The sequence below is a fragment of the Musca domestica genome, unplaced genomic scaffold (assembly GCF_030504385.1).
Source record: "Musca domestica strain aabys unplaced genomic scaffold, Musca_domestica.polishedcontigs.V.1.1 21, whole genome shotgun sequence".
Lineage (NCBI taxonomy): Eukaryota > Metazoa > Arthropoda > Insecta > Diptera > Muscidae > Musca > Musca domestica.
Window position 1 is genome coordinate 4,376,580 of NW_026712258.1, and position 25,171 is coordinate 4,401,750.

At 35.6% G+C, this 25,171-nt stretch overlaps 1 protein-coding gene across 2 annotated transcripts in view; it reads left to right on the top strand.

Annotated features, from left to right (window-relative positions):
- LOC101895110 (E3 ubiquitin-protein ligase hyd) overlaps positions 1-25,171 on the top strand; it is a 169,846-nt gene that overhangs the window by 25,976 nt on the left and 118,699 nt on the right. For both annotated transcript variants that reach the window (XM_059122730.1, XM_059122731.1), the window contains exon 2: positions 24,862-25,062. In XM_059122730.1, the coding sequence (XP_058978713.1) occupies positions 24,862-25,062 (201 nt within the window). The remainder of the gene's footprint in view (positions 1-24,861; positions 25,063-25,171) is intronic.

The window sequence follows — 25,171 nt, forward strand, 5'->3', positions numbered from 1 at the left end:
GCTCAGTCTGGCAACTCTGCTCGCATGCAAGTGTTTTTTTCTGTGTGTCGTCAAACAAATAAAAAATTTAATTAAATTCTCGCAGTTATTGTGTCTTAGAAGTTTTAAATTGTGATTCTTTAAAAATATACATCTCAATATTTTGCAAAAGTGTGAAGTTTTTGTGAAATATAATGTTTTTATACTATTTTACAAAATTTAATTTTGTGCGCGTTGATCATTTTTTTTTTTTGGTGTTTTAATATTCTTTTCTGTGTTTTGTTATTTACAACGTAGTGTTATTTCTTTTGTCTTTGACGTTTGTGCCTGATTCCCTTTTGCTGTCCTGTACGTATTAAATATTAAATTAGCTTTCCTGAGCATACTTTTAGGCTGTTACTGTAAATTGATTATTACACTATTTCCCTATTCACTGTTTTCTTTAGTGTTTCGAATTAACATGGAGTGCTCGAATAAAAATTGTAAAATTACTAATTTTAAAGAACGTTTACTAACGTGTTGGCTATGCGATAAGCATGAACATTTGAAATGTGCCGGTCTTAATGGCCGCCATTTTGATGTTCTTACTGATCGTGAAAAATATGGTTTACGTTGGGCATGTATTGATTGTAGGCCCTTAGAAATTAACTTTTATACTCATTTCAAGGAGTCTAAAACTGAATTAACAGCTTTGAAGAAGGTTTTCGACGAAGCATTTTTAAAGCTTCAGAATTTTGAAAAAAAGTTTAATAATTTTCAATTCCTGGATGGATCTCCGAAACGAAAGAAATCCTCAGTTTTTGTACCTGGTGGTGATTTGATCCGTTTAAATTCACCAGCTGTGGCTCAGCCAAACAACGCTGCCAAATCTTTTGGCTCGGATATCCCACCCTCTATTGATGATAAAACTGTTGAAATAGTTACAGGAAATGCTCCGGTCGAAATGCAATCTTCTCAATTCTTAGCGCCTGCAATTGTTGTTAACTCGTCCAGTACAATAGCTAATACTACTCCTGTAATTTCTACTGGTAACACTAATAAGCAAACGTTATCTTCTCCACGTTCGGCAGAACTGTTAAAGGAAGCTTCTGTTGCTGCAGAATCTAATAAGCCTTTCGTTCTGGCCAATTCTCCAGCGGTTATAGGAATAAAATCTGTTCCTGCAGATAAATATAAAAATAATCTATCTGTTTCTGCAGATACTATTAATGAAAAGTCTGTTTCTGCAGACATTAACAATGTAATCCCTACTCCTTCTAATTTAAATGAAAAGTCTGTTTCTGCAGACAATAATAACGAATTCCCTATGTCATTGTCTACGGATCAACTTATTGTTGTAGCGCCGCGTAAAACTATATTTGTGTCCCGATTGCATCCCGATACTACAGTTGATAACCTCCGGTCTTACATAAAAATAAAAATTCCAAATTTACCTGATAATGGCATAAAAATTTTTAAATTTAACACGTCCCAACCTCGCGATATTTCATCATTTAAAATCATTACTCCTGCTAAATTATTTAATCTAATAGTTAATAGAACGTTCTGGCCGGATGGATTGTTGGTAAAGGAATTTGTATTTAGGGAAAGAACAACCCCCGTTAATTTACCAGTTAATCTTTCAGTTGTACCATTGTCAAAAAACTAACTAAATCTCTATCTCTTCTTTATCAAAACGTGAGAGGTCTTAACACTAAACTAAGAAATATTTATTTAAAATCCTTTGACTGTGATTTCAAAATTTTGGTATTCACGGAAACTTGGTTAAAACCACAAATTCGTGACACTGAGATTTTATCTGATCAGTATCAAATTTACAGAAAAGACAGATTAAATAAAATGGGTGGAGGAGTTTTCATTGCCGTTCATAATTCTATTGCCTCAGAACGTATTTCTGTTACAGAACACCCTAAGATTGAATTTGTTTGTGTTAAATTAAAATATCTAAATTGTAATTTTATTATAACTTGTTCATATATTCCTCCAAATTCAGACATGGATACCTATCTTATGCATTCAGCCTTAATAAAAGAGGTTTCATTATATCATTCTTCCAACGCGGAAATGATTTGTCTGGGGGATTTCAATCTGCCTAATCTAGCATGGGTCCCAGGAGAAAATATTGTAGATTATGTACCAGTATCTTCTACAGAACTTTCTACTGAGATGTCATCTTTTTGGGAAATCATATTTGAGTAATGTCTTTATCAAATAAATTCTATCTATAATGCGAAAGGTAAATTATTAGATTTAATTTTTTCTTCATCCTTAACTTCTTCTGTGTGCAGAAGCCCTCCTTTCTCAGAGCCAGAGGATATGTATCATCCTACTCTTATGGTAGACATTGAACTTAGTAACATTCAAACAGTACATACTTCATCTCAAAATAAGTCGCGTAAGTTAAATTTTGGCAAGGCAAACGTTGATCTGCTGCGTTTTACATTATCCAATATAAATTGGTGTTTTGAAGGTAATTTGGATATTCGTATTTCAAGCTTTTATAAAATAATTAACAATGCATTAGAAACCTCAGTCCCACTTGTAAAAATGTGCTGTGATAGGGGTCCAGTTTGGTTTACCCCACAACTTAGGCGCTTACGTAACATAAAAAGCAGGTTATTTAAAAAATTAAAAAAAATCAATTCTACCAAAAACTTTACTAATTATACAAAAGCTAGAAGTTTATACAACACTGAAAATTCTAAATGTTACTCTGAATACCTAGTCAAGATGAGAAACAGCCTCTATAAAAATCCTAAGAACTTTTATAAATTCGTTAATTCAAAAAGAAAAGTCCGTGAATTTCCCAGTAGTATGCGATTCGGTAGGAGAGAATCGTGTGAACCTAAGGAAATAGCAGACATGTTTGCAGATTTTTTTCAAAGTACGTATTCCAGACATTCCACTAAGGGTGTAAAATACTCTTATAGTATTAATAAGCTTAATCAGTTTCCTCATATTATTCTCACATCAGATGAAGTGTTGAAAGGTCTACTTTCATTGAAATGTTCCAATTCACCGGGTCCAGATGGTGTACCGTCTTTCATTTTAAAAGCATGTGCACATGAACTATATCTTCCTCTAACAAGTATTTTTAATACTTCGTTAACCCTAGGTTATTTTCCTTTTATTTGGCGTTCGAGCTTTATTATTCCATTGCATAAAGCTGACAGTAGATGTGTTATTGAAAATTATAGGGGCATTGCAAAACTAAGTGCAATTCCCAAACTTTTTGAGCGTTTGGTTACACAACGAATAACTCATTTCGTTACATCAATAGTATCACCACACCAGCATGGTTTTCTTAAAGGAAGATCAACTTTGACAAATTTATTAGAACTGGTCTCTAATGTTCACACTGGATTCTCAAAAAATCTCCAAACTGATATTATATATACTGATTTCAGCAAAGCTTTCGATACGGTGGTGCATAATTTGTTAATATATAAACTTGACTCAATGGGTTTCTCTACAATTTTCCTAAAATGGATATCGTCTTATTTGCATGACCGTACCCAAAAAGTATCTTTTAATAATACTCTCTCTAAAAATATTACAGTATTTTCTGGTGTTCCTCAGGGTAGCCATTTAGGTCCACTACTTTTTGTACTTTATTTAAATGATCTTCCATCTATTATTCGCAACTCAAAAATATTAATGTTTGCGGACGATGTTAAACTTTTCTGCACTCTTGATTCTCACAACGAATCGCTTAATCTGCAACAGGACTTGTATTCTCTTGCACATTGGTGTAGTGTCAATGGAATGTCATTAAATTTAAAAAAATGTAAAAAATTGTCCTTATATAGATCTCAGCATATGAACTACAACTATTTCATAGGTTCTTACAAATTGGATAATGTTGACTCGTTTCTTGATCTTGGTGTCGTATTGGACAATAAATTTTAATTTACATATTGAGTCTTGTGTTAATAAAGCAAAGTCTTTACTAGGATTTATAAAACGTTGGTCAAAGGAATTCGACGATCCTTATGTGACCAAACGCTTATTTATCAGCTTTGTTCGACCTACGTTAGAATATGGCTGCGTACTTTGGAGTCCTTTCTATGAAATATATTCAAAAAAGATAGAGTCTGTACAGGTTCAATTTCTTTTGTTTGCTCTGAGAGGTTTAGGATGGAATTCAAATGAACTTCTCCCACCTTATGAGAATCGGCTTAAACTTATCGATCTTCCTACACTAGAGAAAAGGAGATTAATGCTTAGATGTATTTTTATCATAAAACTTTTGCGTGGTCAAATTGATTCTGAGTTTTTAACTGGTGAAATTAAATTCATTGTCCCCTCGCGAATTACGCGTTATTACATACCACTTAAACTAACATTAGCAAAATCGAACTACGAAATAAATAATCCTCTCCGAAGTTTATGTGCTGATTATAATAAATTATATAACACGATTTCTTTGTGTGAACCCTTGCATGTCATAAAAAACTGTATCCTACGTTCTTAGTTTATAAAATAGTTGCCAGACTTAGAGACTTAGATTCTGTGATTTAGTATTTGTATTGTTTAGTTTTACTTTAGTTTAGATACTTTAATTCTTTTTAATTGTTATACCGGCTGATGTTCTAATGTAGCCGGTTTCCCAAGTCTACTAACCCCCTATAATCCGGACTATGGGGTGTACGTGCTCCCTACGTTATGGGGAGGTGGCCCTCTCGGTCGGCAGGGGCGGGAAAGTGAGGCGTTGGGGACGATCGAAAAAAAAAAAAAAATCCTAAATTCTTTTATGATTTTGTTAATCTAAAACGAAAAGTTTCCTCAAAGCTCTCAGTATTGAAATATAACAATAAAGAATTTGTCACAGGCACAGATATTGCTGAATGTTTCGCCACAACCTATTCCAGTACATCTTGCCAAATTAAAGATTCGTATCCTTACAAGTTCTGATCAAATTTGTATGCCTTTTCTACAACGTCAGGATGTGTCCAATAGTCTGCGTTGTTTAAAATCGATTAAATGTCCAGAACCGGATGGCATACCTAATATAATTCTTAAATATTGTTCAGAAACATTAGCACTTCCGTTAACTATTCACTTAAATTTGGTCATTTTCCTACTTTCTGGAAAAAATCTTATATTATACCTTTACATAAGTCTGGCAGTCTTACTAATGTGTCAAATTATAGAGGAATTGCAAAATTAAGTGCCATACCAAAATTGTTTGAAAAATTAATTACTGCAGTAATTTCACAGAAAATTCAATCTATATTGAGTCCAAATCAGCATGGTTTTCGTAGTGGTCTTTCAACTACAACAAATCTTATACAATTTACGTCAACAGTAATAAAAAGGATTTGTTCAGCGTAAACAAACTGATACAAATTATACTGACTTTAGTAAAGCTTTTGATAGGGTTAACCATGAACTCCGAATATAATATAAATTATATGGGTTTCAACACAAACTTAGTCAAATGGATATCATCTTACTTAAAAGATAGATCACAACTAGTTTTGTTTGAAGGGTATCTATCCAAAACGATTAACGTTTCATCGGGTGTTCCGCAAGGAAGTCACCTTGGACCGGTCCTCTTTCTTTTATTTATCAACGATTTACCTAATTCCATAAATTACTCGAAATTGTTACAATATAATATTGACGGTCATTCATTATCAACTGTAGATTCATTTGTCGATCTAGGCCTCTTGATGGATCCAAAATTAAATTTTAATATCCTCTTATAACCTCTTATTAAAATGTGTGTTGACTTTAATTCTGTGTATTGTAATGTAGATTTTTGTATGAGTTTAGAAGTTATTAAATCTAGAATAATTTTATTTTTAAACAATTAACATACATGTTTTATTGTTTGGCAAACTAGCTGATGAATTAGATTCTGTAGGTGGTTTTCAATTTCCTTCTGAATTCCCATTATGATGCGGTTCATGATGTGTACGCGATCCCTCCATAAAGGGAGGTCGCCCCCTCGGTCGGCAGGGGTGGGAATGTGAGGCGTGGGAACGTTCGAAAAAAAAATAACAAGTGGAGAAAGATGAAAATGTTTATAAGTGCGGTAAGATTTAGAAAATTCATTAAATATTAACTCATCTAAAACCAAGGCTTTGGATTTTAGATTTAGTAACAGATCTGTATACCTACTAAATATATTTATTGGTCAAGACAAAATTGATTTTGTTCACCAGCATAAGTGCCTTGGAGTTACAATTGATTGTGAACTTTCCTTCAAACATCATATTGATGCTTTAATGGGTAGAGTATATAGCGTTTTACGTCAGATTTATTCGTCAAACATGTACTTAACACAAAATGTAAAACATACTTTAGCAAGTTCTCTATTGATGACACAAGTCTTGTACGGTATTGAGGTATTTCCTGGAACTGTTGCTTCAAATATAAATAGGCTAAAGCGTATTGTTAACACAATTACACGTTTTGTATATAATCTTCGACGTGGCAGTCATGTATCTAGTCATGTTATACGTTTTCTGGGGTGTTCCTTTGACATGTTTATTAAATACCGCTGCTTATTACTTTTTTATAACGTTATTAAAAATAATGTCCCTTACTCATTTAGAACGTCCTTTACCTTTACTCATTCATCCAGAAACCCCCAGATTTTTATACCTAGAATCTTTAAAAATGTTTTTGCTAGATCGTTTTTGGTCAGAGTTGCGAGATGTTGGAATACACTTCCACTCGAATTACGCATATTTTACCAAAGTAACAATGCTTTTCGCCTCAAGATTTTGCAATTATTTCTAAACACATCTTAAATGTAGTTTATGGTAAATATATTATATAATACACAACTTAAGAATTAAGATGCCGCTTACTGAATATTTTATGTAGTAAAATAGTTTAATTTGTTTTAATGGCTGGGGAGCCAACTTTTCTTTTCTTTTTTATTTTTTTTTTTTGTAAATTAGAGTCAAAGTAGAAATAGTTTTAAATAAATTAAGAATCTTTATATTGTAAATAAATTAAGCTCGGGTTATATTATTTAATGCAAGTTGATACACATTATTGGCCTTGGAGGCTTTGTATATATATGCCCCTTTGTTCTTTTATAGATAGTGCAAATCTTCAGTGAATTTCTAACATGACATTTGGGTAAAAAATTTGGAAAAAAAAATCGATTATCTGAAATCATATGGAAATATATTCTAAATATACTCATAGCTTTCATCCGTAAAATTCATTAAAATTGTAAAAATCTTTTATTCAATTAATTCCTTGTGCACCAACACAAAATACTAGTGGTTAGTTACCCACATGGCTTAACCAGAAAGGTTTCTTAAGGAACAAGGAAAAATGAACCATGGAACAATTAAACAAGGTAAAACAAAGCTACCCCCCCAAATACATTTTTTTTCTTTTGGTGCCCTTATTATGTCAAAACATATACACATTTTGTGTATGTGAGTGTATTGTTTTGAACAAAAAAATACAATAATTTGAAAATATTTCAAATTTAATTGCAAAATAAATGCAAATTTTCGACGTAAATGGGTAACAAATTGTACAATTTTGCGATAACACTGCATTGTCCTACTATTTTAGATTTCATCTCATGTAATAACCCCGAAATTCCATTCTTGTTTCGCAGGTTTTTGAAAGTATAAAAATTTTGTTAAAAAAATTAAAAATAAACAAAGCCTACTCTTGCATATTTTAAAGTCTGTTTGACACTATAAGACTCCAGCACAGAGTTGCACATTTCCAGTTTCTTTGAAGTTGATCAACCTTTCTTATTGAGCCATGAATGCAACTATGTACCGGAGTTTTAAAGGTTCAATAGACTTTTAAATATGAGTTGCACTATTACGTTGTTTAAAAGGTTTAGTTGTGCTTTTACGTTTTTAATAAAAGAATAATAAATGAACTAACTTGAGCAAGATTTATTCTGAATGACTGAAAGAGACTGAGTGAGTGAGAACAAGTAAAAAAGCAGTATGTTCGGCCGGGCCGAACTTTGAATATTTTCGAAAAAGATAACATTTGCCAAAAATTCTGTTAACATTTTAAAAATACCTAATATAGCCTGTACGAAACTTGAAATAAACGGTGAATAATGTAGCCAAAATCATCCAAATACCGTACATAGGGTTGTACCGTTATATAGGAGCTATACGAAGACCTGGGCCTGTATAGACAATTTTCTGTCACAGGCTGTAGCTTCCATTACGAACTTCAAATACGACATCTCAAGCAATTTCGGTAAGTATTGTACCCAAAATCGTCAAAATACTGAATATAAGGAGGTATTGATATATGGGGCCTATACGAAGACCTGGACCTGCATAGGCAATTTTCTGTCTCAGGCTGTAGTATCCATTCTGAACTTCAAACACCAAATATGAAACAATTCCGATGAATAATGTCGCTAAAATCATCAAAATACCGTACATAGGGATGTACCGTTGTATAGGTGCTATACGAAAACGTGGACCTGCATAGACAAGTTTCTGTCTTAGGCTGTAGTATCCATTTCAAACTTCAAACACCAAATTTGAAACAATTCCGGTGAATAATGTCGCAAAAATCATAAAAATACCGAATATCGGGAGGTACCGTTATATGGGGGCTATATGAAAACGTGGACCTACATGGACCATTTACGAACTTAACCCGCCTACTGGCAAAATAAACATGTGTGTCAAATGTTATCCTTCTATCTCAATTCGTTCGAAAGATAGCGTGATTACAACAGACAGACAGACACAGACGGACATGGCTAAACCGTCTTAGAATTTTACGCTGATCAAGAATATATACTTTGTTGGGTCTAAGATCATTTTTTCGATTAGTTACAAACGGAATGAAAGTGTAGCTGAGGGTAGTGTGTGTGTATGTGTGCATGCATAATAACAATGATGCCTAGTTTTTTAATGTTTACAGTAGAACTCTAACATCTCCATTTTTGAGACTTCTCGGGGGTCCTGGATATTGGCTGTACAGGATGTCTTCGAGAAGAGATGCGTTGTGGAAGCTTAACCGGTGATGATGGTGGTGTTGTGGAATCTTCTTCCGTTGGTGGACTAATGTTGAAGTCTTCTAGTAGGATTTAAAGAGGAAGATTATCATTTTGCTCTGCAGGTACAACTTCTTCTCTGCGTGAGATCTCACGAGAATTTGTCGATTATTCACTTGAATGAGAGTGTTGTAGGTAACATTTCCCACTTTGTTTATAATTTCACCTGGAACCCAGTAGCTTTTATTACCTTTGAAGTGTTTAGCGTAGACAAGATTTCCAGTGTTGAAATTTCGTTGTTTGGTGTACGGTTGAACTGTTCCTCCATTTGCAGGTTTCTCTCTTGACTCGCTTGTGGAGGGTTTGTTATTAAGTCGAAATGTTGGCATTTTCCGGCCTCGGAATGATTCCGCTGGAGAAAGTTCATGAGGTGAGCTTTTGTTCGGTGTTGAACGATACACTTCTAGAAATGTTTGTAGTGCATTAGATGCCGTCTCCTTTCCCCCTGTTTTTTTCAAAAGATTGAGAGTATAGACGAATCTTTCTGCTCGACTATTGGAACTTGGGTGATATCGAACTGTTCGTGTGTGTTTTATTCCTCGTTGAGAACACCAATTTTCGAAATCTGTTTGGAAAAATTGTGTCCTGATGTCGGATACGATTTGTTCTGGATTTCCAAATTGTGAACAATAAGTTGTTAGTAACCTTAATGTTGCTGCAGTCGTGTTTGATGAAGTTTCACATAGGTAGTAAATGCTTCTTACAGGACCTGCGCAATCTATGTGAACACGTTCGGTTGGTTGGTTTTGATTAGACTTGTTGCTGCAATTTGGCAATTGTTACATTTCTTGACGTAAATCTGCGTGCGATAGATTTGCTTCTTTCTGCTCCTATGTGTCTGCGATACAGTTGTTTGTGAATTGGTTTCTGTAGCATTCTGTTACTATTATACGCGTATTGAACATAAGACAATCATCTGTTATTGATATTGAATCTTGCCCGTTTAAGTATGAAACAATTGATGTATCTATGTCGTTTTTGTTTTCTGGCCAGCCGTTGTATACGTAGTTTGAAACTGTTTGTAAGGTTGGATCGTTTTTGGTAGCAATTTATATCTTTTTGAAACTAACTGGGAGTGTTGATACGTCGTCTGTGATATCATACCTCATGTCTTTTTCTAGGTTGATGGAAGCTATGATGTACTCATCTGATGGTTTTTCATGTGCGTTTATCAATCTTGACAGAACGTCTGCGTGTCCAAAATCCTTAGTATTGGTATACTTTATATCGAAATCGTAGGTGAGAAGGATAAGAGCCCAACGTTGTAACCTGTTCGCAGTATAGACCGGAATAACTTTTTTGGAACCAAATATTCTGAGCAATGGTTTATGGTCGGTATGTAGGATATATTTTATTCCGAAAATCATTTTGTGACAACGTTGTACGGCGAAAACTAGTGCTAGTCCTTCTTTTTCGATTTGACTGTAATTTCGTTCCGTTGGAGTAAGTGATCTTGAGACGTGATGAATGCCTTTGACACTGTTGTCTGGGTAAGTATGGTATATTACCTCTCCGATGCCATGTGATGATGCGTCCGCTGCAATGTGAATTGGCAGTGATGGGTTGTAATGAGTTAGTAGTAAATCCGATGTTAGAATGCGTTTAAATTCGTCGAGAGATTGTTGACATTCTTTGGTCCAAAGGAATTTATGATCGATTTTAAGAGATCATCTAGTGGTTTTAGGATATTTCTCATGTTGTAGACCTACTTTCCATAGTGGTTTATGGAGCCTAGTAAGGATCGTACTTCTGAAATGTTTTCAGGGACCTTGAGATTCTGTATTGCAAGAATTTTGTCTGGATCAGGGCGTCTGCCGTTTTTGTCTATGATTTGACCTAGATATTTGATTGATGGTTTGAAAAATTGACATTTTTCGAATTTGAGTTTGAAACCGTAATCTTGAATTTTCTGTAATAACAAATTAAAATTAGTCTTGTGATCGTGAAGAGATATACTTGCCAAGACTTTGTCGTCTATGTACGCTCGTGCTCCTTGGATGCCTGTGCGTAGCTCATCCATGATTCACTGGAAGGATCCTGGTGCTGATTTGATACCTGAAGTGAGGTGATTAAATCTGTATAACCCTTTGTGAGTATTAACAGTTAGCAAGTCTTTGTTTTGGTCGTCGAATTCTACTTGAAGGTATGCGTCAGGGAGATCCAAATGACTAAATATCGTGCAATCGTGACAGTCTGATAGAATTTCTTCAGGAGTAGGCAAAGGATACTGATTTGGTTCAATTGAATTGTTGAGGCCTGTAGAATAGTCTGCACAAACCCTAATTTTACCGTTCCTTCTACTCACGACTATTGGAGCTGCAAATTTTGAAGAATTGACTGGTGTGATGATATTCCTTTTTCAAGTCTATCTAGCTCTGTTTCGATGTCTGTTTTCACGGCGTATGATACGGACGTTTTGCAATGAATGTTTCTTTTGCGTTTGGAAGAAGTTTGATATGCACTTTGATTTTTGTACAAAGGTCCAGACTGCTGTTATCGAAAACATGTTTGTTCTTGCTTCCCAGGTTAGATATGTGTTCATCGTTTCATATTTGGCGACACCAAGCTGAAATTGGTTTGTTCCAAATGTTTAAGTTATCGATTTCCGTAACGTAGCATTGTCTTGTACCGTCTTATACGCAACGCTATAAAACAAAAATGCAAGTGGATCAATTTAAGGATCTAATCTACGCCTTAGGTTTACAATCAAGCAAAGACAACGACATTCGCTTACGTTTACTCAAATTGCTAGATGAAGCAAAGGACTCCACAAGTCTAGACACTCTTGAAGATGAAACTCAACGACTCATGGATTTGAAAACAGACAATACATTGATCGAGCATCAATCGCAATCAATTTGCGCAGTTAAGAAATTCGCCAAGAACAACAACAAGCATTCCCATAAAATTCCTAATACGCCCTGCTTGTTATGCGGAGACATGAATTACTCAAAATACTGTCCATTTAAAAATCATAAATGTCCACAGTGTCAGCAGACAGGTCACAAGGATAACTTTTGCAAAAGTGCAAAATACAGACAAAGCCAAAGTCAAGTCGGACAAAACAAAATACAACGCTAACGCAGTTTTCTCGTCGAAACAACTCCAATTCCAACAATTTCGAAAATACACGAATTCTTAACTGCGCAAATTGATTGCGATTGATGCTCGATCAATGTATTGTCTGTTTTCAAATCCATGAGTCGTTGAGTTTCATCTTCAAGAGTGTCTAGACTTGTGGAGTCCTTTGCTTCGTCTAGCAATTTGAGTAAACGTAAGCGAATGTCGATGTCTTTGCTTGATTGTAAACCTAAGAAGTAGATTAGATCCTTGAATTGATCCACGCACTGTAAGTTGACTCTACCGGCGTATTCCTTATTGTCTTCTCCGTCAAATTTTTTTCATTTGTAAACACTTGTAGTGTTGAGACACTTGAGTTTCTACCTTACCAAATAGTTTGTTAAGTTTCTCTAGGGTGTCCTTGAGACTCATTTCTGTCAAATTCTTTGGAAGAACGTACTTCCTGAATATTTCGTGAACACTGTTTCATATTTTTGTCTAGAGTAACGCAACTTTGTCATGGTCGTCCAAGGATTGAACTTCTTTCTCGAAAACGTGTTGGTAGCGGTTGTACAACGCTTGGAGAATTAATCCGCTCTCCGGTTCATAAACGAAGTCTGTCATGGAATGCGAAAGAGATTCCATTAATGCAGCTTTTGAAGTGCTGGGACTCGTAGAATTGTTGGTGTTTCCAGTACACTGTGCTTGAGTAGATTTGTTAATTGTTGTAGTAACTGTGTTTGAAAATTCATAGTCGTTTGCTGTTCAGCTAGTAATTTCACAATGTTTTCGCTTGACCATTTTTTGCAGTAATTTTTGTGTTGATGAATTGAAATGAAAGAATTTATTTCTTTATTCAACGTCCTTGTCGCCAGTTTTTGTACTCTTATGCTGTGTAAAAGATTTAGTTGTGCTTTTACGTTTTTAATAAAAGACTAGTTGATAAATTAACAAACTTGAGCAAGATTTATTCTGGTTATTTCTGCAACTAAAATGCGTTACAAATATGATGTACGCGTTACTACTTGGAGTGTAAGACAATTGTGTCGTGTAGTGACTGAGTTGTCTGAATGGCTGAAAGAGACTGAGTGAGTGAGAAAGAGTCTAGCTGAGGGTAGTGTGTGTGTATCACTGCCTTTACACGGTGCAATTTTTAGCTGGCATTTTTATCAATTCTCTTTTAAAATTTCTGCGTAAATCTTCGCGCCTTTACACGGTGGCATTTTGCGATAATAGTGCGTGGCATTTTTTCTGACATTTTATTTTATTCAGTATTTCGTATAAAGTGTATCACTGCCTTTACACGGTGCAATTTTTAGCTGGCTTTTTTATCAATTCTCTTTCAAAATGTATGCGTAAATCTTCGCGCCTTTACACGGTGGCATTTTACGATAATAGTGCTTGGCATTTTTTCTGACATTTTATTTTATTCAGTATTTCGTATAGAGCTAATTGTTTGTAACAGATATTTATAAAGAAGTGATTTAAAATTAAATGTGTGAATCTAAAGAAGAAATGATGGAAAAAGTTATTGAGGTGTTAAATATTGCATTATTAACTTTTATTTTAACTTTCTTTTTTTACTTCCAATTAATTTTCATATAATTCACTATACAATTCAATCACTAAAAACATCACATCACAATAAAAGAAACGCATCAAAAATTACAATAAAGAAACGATATGAAATGTCAAAATCAGTGATACAGTGATACAGAGGCAGTGTACAAAATACTTTGTACATACTTTTGAGTGCGGTTGAGGCGCTGGGAAAAACTAGCAATAAACAATCAATATTCAAAAATTACATATTTCCCAGCCGCCATAAAATACCACATGTGAACAATTCGGTGATCTTGTGCGCTGACGCATACGATAATGTGTCAGATAATAAAGGTTATGACCCACACGCACAGATATCGATGCGCTCAATAGATGCACAAGATCACTTGAATGAAATGTAAAGCAGCCCTGCAATGTTCTCCATTCAATGTTAGAATAGATAAGAACAATTGTGTGGCTGCGACTAGGTTAAGTTAGATTAGTTTCAGTAGTACGTAAGGAAAATATTTTTGAAATAAAACTAGAATTGAAATAGCACCCAAACCATTCGGTTGGTTTTCTATTCTCAATCATTGGTCCTTCGAGCCGGATATAGAATTGAATCAACAGCCTAACCGTTCGGTTGGTTTTCTCTTCTCACTCATTGGTCAATCGAGCCTTCACTTTTGTCAAAGTGAAACGAATTAGCGACCACAAAACGAAAATAGTAGGAGTTTTCCCCCACCAGTGGTAAGAGACTCACTACAAGCAGAAGTAGCTATTCTTCAAAAAAAGAGGAGAATAGCTACCAATAAAAATCCGTTGAGGGATAAACTTATAAAGAGCCATAACGGCAAAATTTAAACATATATATTTAAAAAAAAAGACCCACGGGGCAAATTAAAAAAAAAAAACATAACGAAAAGAGGACAACAAAAGTCCCAATAAAACAAAAAAAAAAAATACAAATTTGAAAAGAGGACATCAAAAGTCCAAAATAAAAAAGAAACAAATTAAAAAAAAAATAGATAAAAGCCAAGAAGGCAATATAAAAAAGTTTTGAAAAGAGGACAAATGGACCCATCTAAATTAAAAATGTATAAAAAAATGGAAGAAGCTATCACCACTTTGGCAGACTATTTCCAGTTATTAACGTCGACGTCAGCCTTTGAAAAGGTGAAACACGTCGCGGTATGGAAGGTACTGGTAGAAAATACATATTACCAGTTACGACGGTACTTGAGGGTACACCACAAATATCTTCCAACCCATATGAAGACAGTACCCTGTGATGTGGATATGTGTATGTTATCGGCAATGAAGCTTTTAGCAACCCGGAGTCGCAATTACACAGACTTGGACATCGATGAAAAAATCGAAGATTCGATGAAACCTCCATCACGATGGATACTCTCGCTGAAATATGACCATTTAACTTGGGAAGAGCAAGTGGAAGAAAACAGACAACTTAACTATGTCGAAACAAAGGAAGATTACGACAGAGAATTAGAAGATGGTTTGCACGAACAAATGCAAGCATATGAAAACAATTTACAATCTCTGCAGGGACAAGCAATCGAATTGCGTTCTCAACTAACAACCGAAGTGGAAAAAAGTGAAATGATATTGAGAAATGAGGCCCACGAAAAATATCTGCTCGCCAAATATGAAGAAAACCTGAGGGCCAAAGATGAACAATTCAAAGAAAAACATCGTGTTCAGAAAGATCAAGTGCGTCATCTGAAAATGAAGTTAGAGAAAGTCAATAAAAAATTGGCTAGCTCGGAAAGAGCGCGGCAAGTCTTGGAAGCTGAGAGAGATGACATGTCTAAACAAGTGGAAATTTTAAGAATAAAACATAATGCTGTTCAACGAAAACAGATTCCAGTCTTGGAAAGTAATTCTGGGAATTTTTTCCCGCCGGCAAGTCCTCATTTTGAGGAACGGAAAAAAGAAGAAGAAAATTCTGCCCTGACCAATGAAGAAACCGAAAAACAAAATGATATTGGAGAAAAGGAAAAAGGAATAAAGGCGCTAAGCACAGAATGTCGCATCATTTCCAACGAATATGGGAAGGAATTAATCGAAGAAACGGGAAAAGACAAACAAAATTCTCTGGTTCCGGTTCCTGAAGAGTATTCCAACGAATATGAAAAAGAATACAACGAAGAAATGGGTAAAGCCGAGCAAAGTTCTCTGGTTCCGATTCTTGAACGGTATTGCCTTAGAGAAACCAATAGCAAATCATCGATGGCCGTAAAAACAGAACACGACAAAGCAGAGCGTACCATGGAGCCAATGGTAATCCTTTCCGACGTGAATGATGGCGGTCTGCATCGATGGACTATGAATGCGGTATGGAAAATGAAGCCGGCAGATAAAGGTGGTGGTATCGGCAAGAGAGACTGGATTAAACGTTGGAGTCGTTTCCTGGAAGCGGTTACCTGATATTATTTCAACATATATAGATAGTTACGCATAAATTTTCTTTTCAAATCTTTCATATCTTTATATTTAAATATTCCATATTATCCATTTGTTAACTTGATAAAAAATACAGTCCACTATAAACATGCACATTTAAGCCGCCCGGGAGAATGTACAAAATACTTTGTACATACTTTTGAGTGCGGTTGAGGCGCTGGGAAAAACTAGCTGGGAAACGATAATGTGTCAGATAATAAAGGTTATGACCCACACGCACAGATATCGATGCGCTCAATAGATGCACAAGATCACTTGAATGAAATGTAAAGCAGCCCTGCAATGTTCTCCATTCAATATTAGAATAGATAAGAACAATTGTGTGGCTGCGACTAGGTTAAGTTAGATTAGTTTCAGTAGTACGTAAGGAAAATATTTTTGAAATAAAACTAGAATTGAAACAACAGCCTAACCGTTCGGTTGGGTTTCTCTTCTCATTCAGGCAGTGATACACTGCCTTTACACGGTGACATTTTTTAACCATGCCATTTTTTTTGTTGGTAAAAGGCGTAGAGTGACAAGGATAGAAGAAGAAATGGCACGATAAGCCACCGCACAGGGTTACATGCAATTTTCTTCGCATTTCTCCTTTTGCTTCTTCCGAATTTTTTATGATTTTGACATTTTATATCGTTTCTTTATTGTAATTTTTGATGCGTTTCTTTTATTGTGATGTGATGTTTTTAGTGATTGAATTGTATAGTGAATTATATGAAAATTAATTGGAAGTATTAAAAAGTAAAAAAAAGAAATTTAAAATAAAAGTTAATAATGCAGTATTTAACACCTCAATAACTTTTTCCATAATTTCTTCTTTAGATTCACACATTTAATTTTAAATCACTTCTTTATAAATATCTGTTACAAACAATTAGCTCTATACGAAATACTGAATAAAATAAAATGTCAGAAAAATTGCAAGCACTATTATCGTAAAATGCCACCGTGTAAAGGCGCGAAGATTCACGCAGAAATTTTAAAAGAGAATTGATAAAAATGCCAGCTAAAAATTGCACCGTGTAAAGGCAGTGTATGTGTGCATGCATAATAACAATGATGCCTAGTTTTTTAATGTTTACAGTAGAACCCTAACAATATGCAATAATTGGTTTTGTTTATTTAATAAAATTCTTATATTGGAACAAGTAAAAAAGCTGTAAGTTCGGCCGGGCCGAACTTCCAATTTTGGCAAAATTCTGTTAAAATCTTAAAAATACCGACGACGTGGACCTGCATAGGCGACTTTTGTCATAAGTTATTACAATATTTAAATGCGAAACTTGAAGAAATATCTTTTTATAATACCGAATATGGGGGGGTACAGTTATATGGGGGCTATACGAAGACGTGGATCTGCACAGGCAATTTTCTGGCATGGGCTAAAGTATCCATTACGAACTTCACATGCCAAATTTGAAACATTCCCGGTAAATAATGTCGCTAAAATCATCAAAATACCGAATATCAGGGGGTACCGTTACATGGGGCTATATGATGACTTGGACCTACATAGCCCATTTACGAACTTAACCTGCCTACTGGCAAAATATACATGTGTGCAAAATTTTAGTCTTCTATCTCAATTTGTTCGAAAGATAGCGTGATTACAACAGACAAACAGATACACAGACAGACAAACGGACATGGCCAAATCGTCTTATTTTATTTATTTTTATTTAATTTTACGCTGATCAAGAATATATATACTTTGTTGGGTCTGACATGAGTATTTCGAGGAGTTACAAACGGAATTACAAAATTAATATACCCTCCATAGTATGGTGGAGGGTATAAATATAGTCGCGGAACATGAATGGAATGTGGGATGATTGCACAAAATTGAATCTAAGGTAGTAGAACGATACCATTTTTATTACAAAATTGTATAATCTGTTGCCCACTTACGTCGAAAATATACGCTTATTTTGCAACTGAATTTGAAATAATTTTATTTGTTATTCAAAGCCATATACATAAATGCACAAAATGTGTATATGTTATTGCCAGCTCGCTTTGGTTAGAAATTTGGAAAAGTCGATTATCTGAAATCAAGTCGATTATCTGAAAGCAAACATATTCTAAACGTACACCTCAGGAGCGGTTGGGGACATCCTCGTTTACGGTGCAGAATGTGAAACTATCCTCCGTGGTTCATTACCTAGGACAGAATTCCACAAATAATAGTCGGAATTAAAATCCCCTAGTAACAGGTTGTTCACAGTTATTAATCGGTGGGATAGACACATTAAGCACTTCTACTTCGATGGAAAAATATTAAGTCCTGCCAGAACGTCGACCTCAAAACAACATTGTGTCTCCTCATGACCTCTGTCGAGAACATACATGAGGAGGCGAAGGTCTTGCCGGTGCGATAGCATAATAAAATGTTTTTAATGCAAAACCAACTTGGGTGTTACAGACAGATCCATCCCAATTCTCCACACAGGCTCGTAAGGAAAGACCTTCATGATATACAGAGAGAGGTGCAGAGGTTAAAAGATAGCCAATAGAACAACTGACCTATCGAGCAGGACTGAATAGAATTCAGAAGTCATGGAAAGATATAGAGTGAATACCGTACTAGGAGACAATCTCCCTCCCAACGCAGCTGAAGAGCGAGAACTGCCGGACATACTCGAGTTGTTTTGGCGCAGGTAAGATCCGGCTGATGCAGCCACCTCAATTCGTATTGGGCCCAGATTGACCGGGATATGCAGCACATCAGCTATGCTTGTGGCACACGCTGCACCTGTTTCGCTGCCCAGCCAAACCTACTCAACTAAATCCAGTGTCGTTGTGGACCAAACTCGTACAGTTTGCGTCCTTCTTTAGACTGGACACAGTAGTATCAGCTACAACAACTACTGGCGCCATTCAATCCCACGGCAGCGGGTTCTACGATACCTTATTGACCCGAAACAACAAGATTCCAGTTTCGGCCAGCGGCTGCCAACCCAGTATGTACATGTTTGTGTTTGTTTATTTTTCTGCATTGGGAGCAGCATATCCCGGAATGCTTGCTCCGGATTTTATTGGTCCGTGCCGGGATTGAGGAAAACCCCGGACCTTGGTTCTGCTCGGTTTGTCAGAACGTCATCCACCACAGATCTGTCTCGGTGCGATGTAATGGATGCAGAGAGTGGGTGCACTTCAAGAACTGTTCCGGATTAAGGCGTTTGCGAGACTACAGCGAAAGGGACTATGTTGCGACTTGCTGCAGTAACGTAGTCCCCAGCGAGTCCTCTTCTTCGTCGTCCTCGTCAGAGACGTCGTCGGAGTATGGCACTCCACCGCAGTCTCCAGAACAGCAACCAACACCGCAGCACCTAACGCCACATGTTGCTGTTCCAACTCCGGATTGTGCATCATTCTTGCAATTCAATTGCAACGGACTTCGAGGCAAAATAGATGAGATAGTGGAATTTATGAGTCGGAGGAATATTAAGATCGCAGCGGTGCAGGAAACCAAGCTGAATGAAAATTGCAGCCTACAACGTTGTTATGGTTACAACGTACTAAGGAAGGATCGCACCAGAAGTGGAGGTGGGGGATTAGCGTTCCTGTTACACCATTCTGTTCAGTACAGACCTATCTCGCTTGAGCTAGTCTCTAGTGACCCATACATGGAATGTATGGGGGTAGCAGTCAAGTGTGGAACTGCCGAGGTAGAGGTGCTTAATGTGTATATCCCGCCGATTAATAGCTGTGAACCACGTTATTTGCCTGATATTAGCCCATTATTGGTAGGCAATAACCGCCTGGTACTAGGGGATTTTAATGCCCACCATGAGTTGTGGCATTCCGTCCTAGGTAATGACCAGAGGGGATCAGCGCTGGCAGAGCAGATTGACTGCTCCACATTCTGCACGGTTAACGAGGATGCCCCCACCAGAATAAGAGGAGAGTGTCACAGTTCGCCAGATTTAACCATAGTGTCACCCGGTCTGATAAATGACGTGACTTGGCAACCCGTCATTTCTCTTGGCTCAGACCATCTCCCGATAACAGTGTTGGTAGCCCTTGACCTATCAAAGGCATTTGATACGGTCAATCATGCCACACTGTTTGAGGACGTACAGAGAACTACCCTCCGGCCAAGTTTGAAACGTTGGATAATCAACTATATGTGTGGACGCCAGTCGTACGTGGAATTCCGGAACAAGAAGTCCAAAGCCCGTAGAGTGAAACAGGGAGTTCCCCAAGGTGGGGTGATATCCCCGGAACTGTTTAACCTCTACCTTTCCGGAATTCCTCGCCCTCCAGACGGCATTGAGATCGTAACGTATGCGGATGATTGCACGATCATGGCGTCGGGTCCAGTGGTCGATGACATATGCGAAAGGTTGAACCCCTATCTCGCGGAGCTTGCCGCATACTTCCACGCGAGGAATATGAAAATATCCGCCACGAAATCAACGGCCACACTCTTTACCACATGGTCTGCGGAGATGAGAACACAGCTGAATGTTCAGGTCGAGGGGAATTTAATACCGACCACGAACTACCCCAAGATTCTTGGGGTAACGTTCGACAGCATGTTCAAGTCGTCCGCGCAAGCCACAGCTATCTGCGACAAGATGAAAAGTAGGAACAAGGTCCTCAAGGCGCTAGCCGGCAGCTCTTGGGGTGCGGACAAAGAAACCTTGTTGACCTCTTATAACGCGATAGGTCGGTCTGTGGTCAACTATGCGGCTCCAGTGTGGTCTGCGAATACTAGTGCTACGCAGTGGAAGAATATCCAGACCTGCCAGAACGCTGCCCTGAGAACTGCGACAGGGTGCCTCCTCATGACACCAGTGGACCATCTACATGAGGAGGCGAAAGTCCTTCCCTTACGTCAGCGCTAACCTTTTTAATTGCTCAGCCAAACCTACCCAACTCACTCCAGAGGATCTCTGGCTACAGCCCGTTAAAGTAGCCGAATTTCTAAACCTGGAGCTGGAACCAGATTAGCAGAACACAAACACACACATGTACTACTGCTACAACAACAACAACAACAACAACTGGCGCCATTCTTCCTCAATACGTTGTAACCATGGACCAATGAATATAAGGTAGGCTAAGTTAGTGAAAAATGCAGGTAAATGAGCCTGTCACCTGTATGGATTTGAATGTCAAAATTACTATCGAAACAAATTCAACAAGATGTTTTGATATTGAGACTGATGAATGGGGGCAACAAAATAATATAGATTCCATTAAATCTGTAAGATTGATAGAACTTCAAGAAGAAGCGATTCCCAAAATTCAGCCAAATTTTAAAATTATTTCCGTTGAATTCATTAAAAGTGGAATTGTTTTATAAGATTTTTAAATGTTTAAAATTGCAAATATTATTATTTTGTTGTAAGATTTAAATTGATGTTATTTTTTAAGTACAATTCCAAGCAAGATCTCAATAAAAATACATACAAAGTCCATTTATTTATTGATACTTGGTTTTATTTTTTTTAATTAAATGAACAGTGCTAAACAATGCTAACGCCAAACCAGCAATATCTTCGAAATTATTTTATATAATTAAAAATAATGCACACATATACAACTAAAATTCTTAAGCAAGGCGAAGCAAAAAAAAAAAAAATAACTAAATAAAATAAAATCAGGACGCCAAACTAGCAATATCAAAATTTAAATCAAACATAACTCCAAAATAGCTCAAACTAATATAGCCATTTTCAGCCAATAAGGACAAATATTTATTTTTGTGTCCAGTGTTGCTCATAAACAATTTCACATCGTATGAAATGCGATAATAATCGAAAATATATATTTTCTTTTTTATTTATTTTCAATGTACAGAAACCTAGCCGACAGGCTATACATGACTACTCTAAATCTTAAAAGTCTTACTTAAAATTAAACACTAAAACAAATTAACAAAAAATGAACCATATTAACAATTGATTGACGGTTCCAAGAACTCCTATACATGACTACTCTAAACTATTCTTAACATCCTTAATCTTAAAAATCTTATTAAAAAATTAAAATTAAAAAAAATTAACAAAAAAAAAAAATGAGCAAAAATCACAATTCATTGAAGAATTAGATAAATCAACTATGCAAGGGAAACAAAAAAGAAAAACAAATTGACACAAGAAAACCATATATTTTAAACAATATTGATATGAGCATATAATTTACGCTTATAACATTTTCTGGAAGAATTAAATGTCTTAAGATTAGGTGGCAGATTGTTGAAAATGGAGCAATTCTTACATAGAAGAATTTTTCCAACAGAGGAGTAAAGCGTGGTATAACAATTTGCAGGTTCTTTACAGATCTCGAAAAATTAGAAAGATCCAAAAGAGTAGAAGATGTCCTCAATTTAAAATGTTTGTAGAAGAATGCTATTTTGACTCGCCTCTTCGTGACAACTTTGTGTTTTGTAGATCATCTCGAAATCCTCAATTGTTGTGTCCAAGGTGTTCGTCCTCCATTGGTGAGAGATCCTTTGTGGTTAGGGCGGTGAGATTGTGGAATCAGCATCCTTTGGCCTTACGTACTTTTGCCTATACCATTTGTCTGTTTAGGTTTAAAGTAATTGAGTACCTTCGCCTAAATATGTAGGTTATGTTTTTTTAGTGGTTGCGTCGTTTTATTATGGGTTTTTCTTTTTGTTTGTTTTTCTTTTTGTTGGGCTGGGGAGCCACTATATTGTCTTCTTAATTTTATTTGTAGGGTGTTATAATGTGAGTTGCTATTTATACTATGTTTAGTGAGTAATAAAATAGTTCTCTCTTATTTTTAGCTCGTTCTGCTACACTTTTTCACTGCTCTACTGGACTATTGTTTAGTTGGTGATGGTGAAACGAGGTGTAGGGTTCGAGTTTCTCGTGAATTATTAAGATAAATTATTAGGTTTAAATTGTATGGGCCCTGTGGGCTTATTTATATTTCATTGTAAGGTAAATAAATGAAATGAAATTAAATTCACAAAACACTCAAACGAACAACCGAGAAACTCCTTCACAGAAGGAGATATATGATCACGACGTTTGACACGAAAAACATATCACCCTATGAAGCAATAGTTTTAACTTACGAAAAACAAAACCGCAGCTACCCCCAAAAATCTCAATACAATATAAAAAGTGAGGCATTATTAAGGCATGTAACAACTTAATTCTAATCTTCTTAGGCAAAACTATATCCAAACAGTACAACTTCTTTAAAATAAAGTTAACTTTGGACACTAAAGAATTCACATGCACATTAAACACCAATCCAGAATCAAGAAACAAACCAAGACATTTCATCGAGCTTACAACATTTATAGGGGTCCTATAAATGGAAACATTAATTGAATCCTCTTGCAAGTTCCAAAAAAAACATAACTTAAGATTTTTGAGTATTTATTGAGAGACCGTTACAGCACAAACAAGTTACCAACATATTTATATTAAAATCAATTGATGACTGCAACGCATCCGTGAACACATATTTTCCTTTAAACATTAACATACATAGCGAACAATAGAGGGCCAAGAACAGATCCCTGTGGCACACCACTACTCACTGGAAGAAGATTGGAAGCAACATTTTTACCACATACTGTTTTCTCCCGAACAAGTAAGAAAACATTAACTTACAAGCCGAGGACGAAAAATTGAAGAGACGATGTAACTTACTAATTAAATTGGCATGAATAATCCTGTCAAAAACCTTCTCCAAATCAAGTGATAATAAAACACAGCAATCACCAGCACTGACAGAATTTCCTATATTATCAGTCAATCCAACCAGAAGAGATGTTGTGCTACGATTACTTCTAAATCCATGTTGACTCGGGTGCAATAGTGAATGCTCATTTATATATTCTAACATTTGATCTTTCAATAAATATTCAACCATTTTAGAAAGAATTGACATTATTGATATGATCAGTCTAAGGGTATTATTAAGTTATGACCTGAGACTAGCACTTCACAATGTTCAATTTTTTTTAAATGTCCTCACTTCTCAACACTCTTATTATAATGCATCTGTACTTAAAGCCTAGACTAAATACTTAAAGCATAGACACGAATAATCTAGTACATAATAATATATAATATAATATATAATAATATAAGACAGAATAGAAGATTTCCTTTTCTACTTTGAGGGACCTCACATTTCTCAAACAAATAATGCGTCCGCGTACCTTTAATATATGTTAGGTTAGAGGATTACCGTTTTGCCCATTGTGATCATCCTAATTTAGAGAGAAAGGAAAATGAAGTAGAGAGGTAGTGTAAGTAAAATGTTTGTATAGAAATGAAGAGATTATCGTGACGTCTTTAGCCATTTAAGTCTTCTGGCTAGCTGTAGAATTACCGTTGGCTCAGTTTCGGCAAGTCATGCTCCGCAGTTTCTATCTCCTCTTCGTCTTGACAAAGCCCACAATATACCCCTCCACCTCCTTTCTCAGATCATCGGTCAAGTTTTCTTGGATGCTTACAACCCCTTACATTTAGCCAGATATGGTCTAAATATATATATATATATATATATATATATATATATATATATATATATATATATATATATATATATATATATATATATATATATATATATATATATATATATATATATATATATATATATATATATATATATATATATATATATATATATATATATATATATATATATATATATATATATATATATATATATATATATATATATATATATATATATATATATATATATATATATATATATATATATATATATATACTATATGTCAAGAGAATAATTATAACTTCATTTTTCTATTTCAGATTACGTGAAGTGTCGGACAAGGTTAATAAATTCGGTTTTGGAACGCATCGAGTTTTTGAGCAACTCAAAATACCGGTTAAAGATGTTGTAATTGGGCCTAATCACATCGGTGTTTTGCTGGAAGATGGAAAAGCATTTCGTGTCGCTTTCTCAATTAATACCGATCGTTTGGACCTAAGCAAAAATGATTCGGCAAAAAGGTATATAATATAATTATACAATTAAAACACCATTGCTACAGCTAAAATGAGGTATGAGTGTTAATTAAATTTGTCAATCTGCTTGTATCTCATCTAAATAACCCTTTAA